At 37.8% G+C, this 11,780-nt stretch overlaps 1 protein-coding gene and 1 long non-coding RNA gene across 13 annotated transcripts in view; one reads left to right on the forward strand and one right to left on the reverse strand.

The window, feature by feature from the left end:
* Positions 1–299: 299 nt before the first annotated feature.
* The window catches only part of LOC139781649 (uncharacterized), a 173,269-nt gene continuing 161,788 nt past the window's right edge, over positions 300–11,780 (reverse strand). For 8 of the 12 annotated variants that reach the window (XM_071720512.1, XM_071720508.1, XM_071720507.1 and 5 more), the window contains 2 exons: positions 1,527–2,715; positions 1,123–1,448 (listed from right to left, as the gene is read on the reverse strand). In XM_071720512.1, the coding sequence (XP_071576613.1) occupies positions 1,407–1,448; positions 1,527–2,715 (1,231 nt within the window). In that variant the 3' untranslated portion in view covers positions 1,123–1,406. Of the gene's footprint in view, positions 472–1,122; positions 1,449–1,526; positions 2,716–11,780 lie in introns of those variants that run through there. The other 4 variants (XM_071720510.1, XM_071720509.1, XM_071720514.1 and 1 more) reach the window with 3 other exon arrangements.
* LOC139781651 (uncharacterized) overlaps positions 4,617–11,780 on the forward strand; it is a 17,667-nt gene continuing 10,503 nt past the window's right edge. The window contains exon 1 of the long non-coding RNA XR_011720611.1: positions 4,617–5,342. This is a non-coding gene — a long non-coding RNA (uncharacterized lncRNA). The remainder of the gene's footprint in view (positions 5,343–11,780) is intronic.

Raw genomic sequence — 11,780 nt, forward strand, 5'->3', positions numbered from 1 at the left:
CCTGAATCAATTTTGTACCTGAAGAAACACTCTTTAAATATGTACCATTGAATTTGCCTAAAAATTTTAATTAAATATTAAAAATTGCCTTTGAAAAAATAGTGTCGGCTTAGCCCCGGTCTCCCCTAATGTTTGTATATATAAAATATAAAGTAAATATAAAGCAAATGTATAGTAATAAAAAATAGTATACGAACCGAATTTCTTAACACGTATCCCAAAAAGCCTTTTAATATTCTAAGGTTAAACAAATTTTTTCTCAAACCTATTTGCATAAAATTTTTTTAAACAAAAAGATCTTTGAAATATAATTCTTATATTTTTAATAATATTGAAAAAAAACAAATGATATAGATCTAAATATAACGGAAGAAATAGAAAAAAACTTGTGAATCTTGAAGCATCGCTGCAAAAAATTTTAGCTCAGATTGCTCTATGAGTGGCTACACGAAATTAGTATCTCTCTGTAGTCTGCAACAAAAAAAGTTATTTTTCTAATTTAATTAATTCCATGATAATCATATTTTATTCTTAAAAGAAGTTTATAAACATGATATATGTTAGAATTCCTACTAAATTTTATTACAATAAATAGAAATGACGCGAATAAATAATTTATATAAAAGATATTTATTTGTAAAAAATGTATATCAACGTTAAAAATTAAAATTTTAATTATAATATTAGTATTACTTACTCAATTAGTAAAGATATAATATTGTGTGATCTTAACTATATAGCGTTTTATTTTAAACAAGACAACATTATTTTTATTACAATATTATATGATCTCTAAGTTATAATTAATGAGACTGAAACTAGAATGCTATAGTTTTATAAATAATAAAACCAAAGTAATGTAGGTGATAAATTTAAGTTGTACAATAGAACTACATAAAAATGACAAAAATGTAGAATTTTAAAACAAACAAATTAAAAAAAACATATTTTGAAAGTCTCGAGTGTATTAATCTTTTGTAAATCTTATGTCGAATTGAACTTAACACAATACATCACGGTAGTCTGTGGTGTACGCGATTACAATCTAAAAAGGGCCCTAAAAAGAGCCGATTAAATATTTTAAAGCATTTGCTCGAAATTCAGACCTTCCACTTGCACATATTTACTCTGCGGATAAGATTTTATTGAGTACATTGGTACCATTTTCGGTGTAATGATTGGATCAAAATTATTCATGTATTATCTAATCTACTTATTTTACTTTCAGTTGTTGTTTCAGTGATATCAATTAGAAAATGTTCTTTTATTATGTGAGTGCTCACGCGCCACGCACGCCGTGCGCGTGCCACCCCTGAGTCTGCGTAACCTAGAACGCTCATTCGTTAGCTTCAAATTGCTCTTATTTAAAAAGTAGTGTTCAGACGCAATTTTGCCAGAGGAAAAAGTTATTTCTTTTGGCACAGACAATCACATTCTGCACTCCGTATCTGCGAATTTTGAGACAACTGTATATTCCAAAAAACAACTTCTAATGAGTGCTTTATCTCCCATCCTAATATACTTACATTTTTTAATTTTTTATGTCCGCCGAAGTTCCGAATGGATTCCAATAGCATATCCCTAGGATCTAATTGGACCGGTATTGTTTTGGGTCTCACGTTGGCGTTCTTCAGCATCACCCCTGTTATCACCGGCATTGTTTGAGGTTTAGAAAACTGCATATTCTTGTTAAAGCTATCAACCATCGATAGTCCGTTGTGACTCATTTGATTATTATTTATCTTAGAATCAGCAATAGTGTGTATCTTGAATCCTTTTACAACTGGCATCGGTGGATTAATCTTTATAGCATTGTTGATGTTACACCTGAGGGACATTTCACTTTGTAATCCAAGATTCTGGCTCGTCTCATTGATGCCTATGACGGATGTGAATTTTTTTAGCCGTGAGTTTTGCTGAACGCCTTGCGTCTCGGGCTGATTTTTAAATGAGAAGTTGTTTTGGTTGGTTGCCTTTGTAAACCAGGCATAACCGTTTTCTTTAACGTTCAAGTTCGTGATTCTATCTATCTCGCTCTGCTGCACATTGCGATAATCATCTGAAGATTTATTAATATTTGAGCGTTTAGGTTTCTGCTTAAAATTTCCATACTGACCGAATGTCTTTGTTAATTCTTTGAAATTCATCGATGTAGTGTCGATTTCGTTCTCATCTTCGCTTTTTAGTATTTCTTTCGTTTTAACAGAAGTTCTCTTCAGCTCGACCCCCATCACGACGGGTCTATCTTCGTTTTTCGTCAAATTGGATGCCGTGTTAACTTGATTTGATAATTTGAAATTCGACGCTGTCGTATGTGCTATTAATTTTTTTGCGATTAATTCATCGGGATTTTTATTTGCCAAAGAATCAATGTTGAATTTCTGCTTAGTGACGTTATTCTTACCAGTGCTGCTATAGGTATAGTTCGTAATATCTTTTTCATTTTTTATGCTATTAATATTAACAATGGTTTTACTGTCAGTCGTATTGCTTCTTCCCAACGTGTAATCAGTGTCCGTTTTAATTTGGACGTTGACACTGGGTCTTTCCGACCAACTGCCCAGACTGATCGCAGGTGGACCGGTATAAACGTAACGTTTTGTGCTTTTCTCTTTCACCGATGGCTCGCATTCCGAACTTAAAGATTCTCGAGATTCGTGTGGCGCAACTGCATTCATTCTGACCAAATATTTATTAGATTCAGCCTCATATCTGCTAAAAAATTATTTCATTGTTACAAAACATGCAAAATAAAAATATGTAACTATACCTATATATATTTATTTGTATAACATATCAAAATTGTGGAGAGCTAAATAATCATAAAGTAAAATTGATACATTTAAAATAAAATACTAATTTTGCAAGAAAATTAATTAAAAAAGAAATTAGAATACCCGGATCGATAGATTTTTTGTTCCATTAACATTATCTTGCTATCACCATTTTGTGACTTAGAAGAAAAATTTTCACGATTTTTAATCATTTTTAAAATCAAACATGTTGAAAGAATAACGAAAGAACTCGATGATATTTGAGATGTTTTAACTCTCTGTCATCCATATGGGGCTTTAAAGCCCCAAGTAAAATTTCTTTCTTGCAGTTCTTGTGGAGAGAAGGAGGCGATGTTTGGTATCCCCCCCTAAAAAAAGTTGACAGTAAAGGCCGGCGGTCTCTAAATCTCACATGGATGACAGAAGGTTTAAATTTTTTTATTCTTCTTTAATTATTTTCACATCTTAACCCTTTGAAGTACACATTTTTCTTTATATACGAATTCCTTGAAACTTGATATGTAGAGGATACAGGGTGTTTTATTTCGTGTGCCAATTATCTCCGCCAATTATCTTAGAAAGTATTAGTTTATTAAAAGTTTCACATAAAAGTTGGAGGGTTCAGAGGGAGCCAATAAACGATCTTATTAGATATTGAGTCCGGGGCCCGTGTTGGGCCCTACCCTCTGAGATAATTGGCACACGAAATAAAACTCACCCTATATACTGATTTCGAATGTAAAGTCAAATTTTAGAAGTTTTAAAAATTTAAAATGGCGGGCCCGACATAGCGCACTGAAAATGTGAAGATAAATATTTACCCTTACGAACCCCCCCTCAATGACCCCCTCCTTCACATATATTGTAGAGAGTACTCTCCTGAGTAATAACCTTCAGAAGGTTTTAGCCGTCGCTCGTTGTTTATTAAAAAGTTATGAACAAATATAACTGAGAAATATATAACAGTTTGTATTAGTACTATAAGGGAAGTAATTTGCTAACATGTGTGTACAGATAGTACACATGTAGGCGGGGGTGGATGGAGATGGACCTCGGTTCACGTGGAAAGTTGAAAACTCGAACCATACAATGATAGACCTCGTTTTGTCCTGTAAGCAGGGGTGGGGTGGACCTCGCTTCGTGTGGATGGTTCTCTGGACAGCATTTTGTATTTTGGTATTTTCCATGAAAAGCGAGATTCATCCCATCCCACCCCACCCCACCCCACCCCTGCTTATAAGGTGAAACGAGGTCTATCATTGTACGGTTGAGGTTTTCAACTTTTTACGCGAACCAACGCCACCCCCACCCCTGTCTGTGGGGGAGGAGCTACCGTATGTGTACTATTTATACAGGGTGTCACTGAATGTTTGGTACTTTTCTCATATTTAGATAGAGCGAGCCAAACTGAGTCGAAAAGTCATGTACCATTTTGCAATTTTCGCAATAGTTGATGAGTTATTAATGATTAAAAATGGCCGTATTAGCCCGGCCCACCACCAAATCCAAGCGCGCGGCGAGATGCGGCCGCCCCGCGGTCGGCGCGCGGGCAGTTGTTTTCTACAAGCGGCGATGATTACGCACGAGCGGCGCGTAACGCCGGGCCCCCGTCCTGAGCGATGATAGTTTCTCGCCTTTTTTAAATAGAAATAAAATTTTCTAACAACATAGAAAAATTTTTTGTGCGTACGTATGTACTGTGACGTTGCAGTTTCGCTGCATAGTTGCAGCGCCCCGCCGCCGTCACAAGGCGCGGGTTTCGCGACCTTTTTCACGCCCGAGGACGGTTCAACGAATCGATGCGAGATCTCCAGGGGCATATTATAATTGCGTTACAAATTACTGATCCCTTTTATTTTATTTTGTATCATTTGCGTGGCGCCTCACCGAGCCGAAGACCGGAGTTTCCTGAGAGGATGCAGAGGACGCGAAAGCGGAGTCGACGAGAAGGGTAACGGCGAGAGACCGGACGACGGAAAGCGGATCGAAGCGACTCGCGGGCCGCCGAGAGCGACGGAGCGCAGGAAAACACGCGCGCGGCGCGTGACACAGCGGCGGGCGGACCCATAATGGCAGGGCCCCGGGGCGCCGGGGCAAAATCAGCTCATCTGCCCTCCTCACACTGCTGACCGGATTCCGGGATAGGCGGCCGCCATTCCCGAACCGAAAAGGAGGAACACGGAGGCAGACACGTCCCGTCCGCCGCCGGGAAGAATCCCGGAAAAGTTGCCGCGCGAGCGAAGGGCCGTTTAGCGCCCTGCGGAAAGCCGTAATTCACGGCCCTACGCACGAATCCGCCGCGAGCCTGCGAGCTCACCCCTCATTGGTCCGCGCTCCAACGTCGCGGGGCCGCGTACGCCCGGGGTGGGGTGCGCTATCGATTCCGCCATCGAGCGAAATTTCGGGAGCATTCGTGGATCGTCCTCGATAACCGACGCACGTCAAAGGCCAAGTCGCGATATTCTCTTCGCGTTAAGTCGCATTTTGGGAGCTGAGTACGACGTCCGGCTGCTCTCGTTACGACCCTTGGGACGACGGCGAGGACCCTCGGGAGAAAATCTGCCTACGGTGAGGTTGCCTCGGTAACGTTTTATGTAAAGCCACGACACCGCTCCCCGGGTCGCGCTCTCGCTCGGGAAAATTCGCGATAATTAGCGTATTCGCCGACAAGGCGTATTTAGCGATCGATAGCGAGAGCGAGGGGCACCGGAATGGTCTCGTGGCCGTGGGATCGCGATCGAAATCTACGAACCTCTGGAGATCGCGGTAGGCGCGTCGATGACGACGTTCGATATCGCGAATACGCCATTTCTCGCGCCCTTCACGTTCACGACCGCGTGTCTCGTTATGCGTAGTATTGCGCCCGGTCGAATCGTAGATTCTGCACGCGATATTAATGGCGTCAGAGGGATATTCGCGTTGGTTTAATTGCGTTACTTACGATTCGCGTTTGGGCATTTAGACTATCCTCGCGATATCGGCTGCGTTGAGATATTATTCGCGGTAGGATGTGGTTCGCCTTAAGATACCATCCGCGTCGACCTAAGGTTGCGTCTCGTTATTACTCGCGGTAATTCCGTAATCTTTCTCGCGTTAATTCGAGTATTTCGCGTTATGCCGAGTGTCTCGGCGCATCATTTTTCGCGTTGGACGATTGCTGACGATCGCGGGTGTTGCGTTCGATCAGAATCACTTGCGTATTCTCAGTTTCTTGCGTTAGGATAAATCGGTCATTTCGCGTTAGTTATAGTATTGGTCGCGGTAATTCCGTATATTTTCTCGCGTTAGTTTAGTATTTCGCGTTACGTCAAGCGCCCCGGCGCCTTATTCTTCGCGTGAGGATATCCCTGGCGATATCACATGTTGCGTTCGTTCCTTCTTGCGTTGGGACGTTACTCGCGTCGCGTTCGGGCGTTAGGTTAAGATTATTTTTGCGTTAGTTTAAGATTATCCCCTGCGTTAGATTGAGATTATTACTTGCGTTAGAGTAAGATTCTTATGGCGACAGAATCCCGGCACGGGTTTGGGAACTTGCGTTCACGCGCTCCAAGCGTGGCGCATTATCATTTCGCGGTATTTCGCGCTATTATTTCGCGTTTATTTCCGTTATGTCGTAGTCAGTCGTAATTTGTACCGATATTCTATGTTATTTGTCCGCGAACTTCTCTACTATTATTAGCTGTGAAATTATATGATCTCGATGATTTTGTAAGTTTAGTTTTCCTCACACGTTCTCTTGCTGCGCCTTCCGCGCGTTTACTGAGTTAACGTAATTTTCCGTTTATTTCTGGCGTCCGCGTTATCATATTTTGTATTCGAAATTTGACGCCCGCGTTATCTACCACCTGCTATTTGCTTTTGTTTTGAAAGCCACATTGGCACTTACTGTTCCATCCAGAAATTTCTACCGAATAAATGTTATCTTTTATCTGTTAACCGCTTGGGTTCGTGATCTTGATTATTTTGCGTCACCCCGCCGAATACCGCGCTGCCCTTCATCAACCCCGCCCTGCTATTAGGTCGAGCTAGCCATTCCCTCGCACACCGACTCATTTCGTTTTGCGTCTCGTTTTTGGTTTCTCGCGATTTCGCGGACGCGAATTTACGCGTCTGGCGCCCAACATTAGAATCTTTTCGTGGAGTGTCGGAGGTGCGAGAGAATCACCGGGGAGGCCTACCATCCTGCTCTCCTTTCCCCTTTTGATACGGCACACGTCCCGGACCGCTCCGGGAGTGAAAAAGTCGTGACAGTACATACGTGTGTACATGCATACACATAGGAACATATCAATTGTACTGCTTAAAAAAGCGATTACTCAATTTACTTTTTTTCTTTTAGTAAGTAAAAGTTGTCTTTAAGAAAGAATATTTTCTTGATGATAGTCTTAAAATGTACAAATTTTAGAAAGAGTCTTTATCATGTACTCGAAAGAAGAATTTATACTCCTTCAAAGAACATAATAAAATTTTATCAAAGAAAAGTCAAAATAATAAATAAAGTAATATGAGGACCCTCGAGATTAAAATAGGAGAAGTCAAGGCTATGAGGGTCAGAGGCAGATCACAGTGCGTAATATCAGAAATAACTGATTTATTCGTCGTTTTGATACATTACATCGATCCGTACGTTTCGGCTCAGCTTTGAGCCATCTTCAGCGGTAGTTAGTTACAGAAGTTAAGTTACACGTTCTCCGTACCGTATGGTGAGTAGTTTACTGATTCAAAGTATCAGAAACATTGACCAATTGATCCATATCTTTAAATTTGTTCAATTAATATTGAGATATTAAAAAGATCCCTTAGAAAACTCACTATTTGGTCTGAAAAACGTGGAATACAGAGCCATTTACATAATGAATATTCTCTGCGAGAAGACTTGACGATCTTGTCGACACGACACACAATGATATGAAAAGTCTTGCAAGAAGAGGCATGTCGTAGGTCAACACACCGGCGAGGATTACAACAAAGCACGATTTGACACCGTCACAATATTACATGTACCAATAGTAAAACCCCGATTTGCCAACGACCAAAGTTCATGAGCATGGATTACAATTTGCTCAAAACCGTGACATATGCATGATGCAAAAAATCCGTGTCATTTTGAGACGGTGTCAAATCGTGCTTTGTTATAATCCTCGCCGGTGTGTTGACCTACGACATGCCTCTTCTTGCAAGACCTTTCATATCATTGCTGTGCATGTGTCGTGTCGATAAGATCGTCAAGTTTTCTCGCAGAGAGTATTCATTATGTACATGGCTCTGTATTCCACGTATTTCAGACCGAATGGTGAGTTTCCTAAGGGATCTTTTTAATATCTCAACATTAATTAAACAAATTTACAGATATGGATCAATTCGTCTATTTTTCTGATACTTTGAATCAGTATACTCACCATACGGTACGGAGAACGTGTAACTTAATTTCTGTAACTACCGCTGAAGATGGCTCAAAACTGAGCCGAAACGTACGGATCGATGTAATGTATCAAAACGACGAATAAATCAGTTATTTCTGATATTACGCACTGTGATCTGCGTCTGACCCTCATAGCCTTGACTTCTCCTATTTTAATCTCGAGGGTCCTCATATTACTTTATTTATTATTTTGACTTTTCTTTGATAAAATTTTATTATGTTCTTTGAAGGAGTATAAATTCTTCTTTCGAGTACATGATAAAGACTCTTTCTAAAATTTGTACATTTTAAGACTATCATCAAGAAAATATTCTTTCTTAAAGACAACCGTTACTTACTATAAGAAAAAAAGTAAATTGAGTAATCGCTTTTTTAAGCAGTACAATCGATATGTTCCTGTGTGTATGCATGTACACACGTATGTACATACGTACGCACAAAAAATTTTTCTATGTTGTTAGAAAATTTTATTTCTGTTTAAAAAAGGCGAGAAACTATCATCGCTCAGGACGGGGGCCCGGCGTTACGCGCCGCTCGTGCGTCGCGCCGTGTCATCATCGCCGCTTGTAGTAAACAACTGCCCGCGCGCCGACCGCGGGGCGGCCGCATCTCACCGCGCGCTTGGATTTGGCGGTGGGCGGGCCAATACGGCGATTTTTAATCATTAATAACTCATCAACTATCGCGAAAATTGCAAAATGGTACATGACTTTTCGACTCAGTTTGGCTCGCTCTATCTAAATATGAGAAAAGTACCAAACATTCAGTGACACCCTGTATATACCATCACTATATGTACTAAATTATATCAGCAAATTACTTCCTTTAGCACTGACACAAACTTGTATATTTATCAAACTTTTTTTGTTCATAACTTTTAAATAAGCAATGACCGACGATTAAGTTATAAGGAAAAGTTACTTATAGAGTCATGTCTTCGACAACATATGTCAAGGTCAAGATTATTGGAGGTGCTTCCCCTTATCTTCATTTTTACTCTTTTCTATGCCAACTATTCTCTGCTTTAACGAAAAGACTGTTCAATATATTAACGATCCACTGTTTTAAATGACTTTCCTTCATTCATACATATACTATTTCCACATACATATTAGTCGTTTATGCCTTTCAATATTCAAAATAACTACTATATTTTTCAAACTTCTTTTGTTAACAATTAATTTTTGAATAAAGAACGAGCGACGGCTAAAACCTTCTGAAGGTTACTCAGGAGGGTGACTCCTATAATATATGTAAAGGAAAAGGTCATTGAGGGGAGGTTCGTAAAAGTAAATATTTTGCAATTTTTCAAAATTAAATTAAATTTATTTTTTTGCAATTGCTTCCTCATAGAGGAAGCTTTGTTTTCGTAAAAAAAATTTTTTTCAAGTATCTTTGGCAAAGTGTATAGAATGTTCTAAAACGTCGAAAAATCACTTTTGTACAAAATGTCCGTGTGTATGTGTGTGTGTATGTATGTAACGCTTCTGTTGTCCGTTAATGCTCTAACTTCCGTAATTTTTTAGATATCGGAGTGCATTTTTTTTTAATCGATAGAGTATCATGTAAGGAAGGTTGGGATTGAATTTGGCAATGATCGGTAAAGCGGTTCTTTTTTAATAAAATTTTGAATTTTTGTAGAAATGTTTGTTTATGCTCTAACTTCTGCAAATTTGGAGATATCGATCTATTTCTAATTTTATTATATTTTTCAGTCTTTTCTACCCCTATTTCATATAATGTTTTAAGATTTGGTTGATTAGACCCAGCTTTATACGCGATCAAAGGTCCATAATTTTGCTCGCATATAAAGCTAAGTCTAATCAACCGAATTTAAAAGAATTATATATGAAATAGGGGTAGAAAAGACCAAAGTAAAAATTGTTTTTTGAGTTTTCGATGCCAATGTGTTGCTTATGTTCGAAAACGTCGAAAAATCGTAGAGTATCATTAAAGGTAGGTTGGTGTTGAATTATCTTTCTTTTTGTTTAAGGTATAACTTCCGTAATTTTTTAGAAATTGGGATGTTTTTTTTTTTAATTGATAGAGTATCATTCAAGGAAGGTTGGTATTGAATTTGGCGATGATCGGTAAAGGGGTTCTTTTTAAAAAAATTTTGAATTTTTTTAGAAATGTCCGTGGTTGCTCTAACTTCCGCAAATTTGAAGATATCGATCTATTTCTAATTTTATTATATTTTTCAGTCTTTTTTACCCCCATTTTATATATCATTTTTTAAGATTTGGTTGATTAGACCTAGCTTTATACGTGATCAAAAACAAAATTAATATAAACGAAAAAGTATAATTAAAGAAAGTTAAGGAAGGATAGAGGTAGATAGACTTTTAGGAAAAAAGTAAGAAGAAGATGCAGCTTGTAAATTTTATGAAAAAATTTGAAAAAAAATTGTGCAAATTAGAAATTTGCACTTGGCTTCCTCATCAAATTAAAATTGTGCAAATTAGAAATTTGCACTTGGCTTTCTCATCAAATTGAGATGTGGAAATTTGCACATAGCAAAGTCACAATTTTGAAGTAAGAGAGTAGGAAATTAGCAAATTAAATCCACAACGTATTGCTATTTTTAGTTTTTTTAGTTTTTTTTAGTTTTTTAAGTGAATGTACATAATTATGTACACAGCCCCCTAAAGGGTTAAGAACCTTCGCTCACAAAGCTTCCTATGAGGAAGCCAATACAAATAAATATTAATAATTATACATTAAATAAAATAAAAGCTTCCTCATAGAGGAAGCTTTGTGAGCGAAGGTTTCTACTTGCACATTTAACTCTTTAGGGGCCTGTGTACATAATTATGTACATTCACTAAAAAAACTAAAAAAACTAAAAAAACTAAAAATAGCAATACGTTGTGGATTTAATTTGCTAATTTCCTACTCTCTCACTTCAAAATTGTGACTTTGCTATGTGCAAATTTCCACATCTCAATTTTTTGATCTGCCATATTGGATTCGCCATTTTTTGTATTTTTATTTTATATTCAAAATCAGCGACTCAATGGCTGCGTTCGAAAACCACGCTCTTAGTGCTAGAACGTCGTTCTATCTTTATTACTTCTATCTTTATCACTTACGGAAAGTTGAACAAGGACAGAGTACGCTTAGAGCGCTAAGAACGTAGTTCTCGAATGCAGTCAATAAAACCTTGAATATCAAATTTAGTGTAAATCTAACGACTTTTTGCGATTTTGGTTTTTATAATTTTGTATTTTGAAAATTTGTAAATTTCGACTTTGCATTCGAAATCAGTGATCCCAAAACCGCCCTATAGTTTTAATATATCAAGTATAGATAAAATTTTTACCATAGTATAGTATAATATTATATATATATATATAGAACAAAAATTGTACAGACTTTCAGCCGCCATATTGAAACACTTGTTGTAAATTTTGAAATTTTTATTATAGATTTGGAATGAGCAATTATACTTATAGATATGACATTTCAAAGAAATCAGAGTAGAAGAATTATATTTTTTTTTACAGAAAAGTATATTTTTCTTCCGCCAATAATTGATTAACGAGAAAGACTTTATTTTATAATCGATTACAATTGACTATCAT

The sequence above is a fragment of the Temnothorax nylanderi genome, unplaced genomic scaffold (assembly GCF_030848795.1).
Source record: "Temnothorax nylanderi isolate EJ_2023f unplaced genomic scaffold, tnyl_v1.0 TNYL_tig0351_pilon, whole genome shotgun sequence".
NCBI classification, from domain to species: domain Eukaryota; kingdom Metazoa; phylum Arthropoda; class Insecta; order Hymenoptera; family Formicidae; genus Temnothorax; species Temnothorax nylanderi.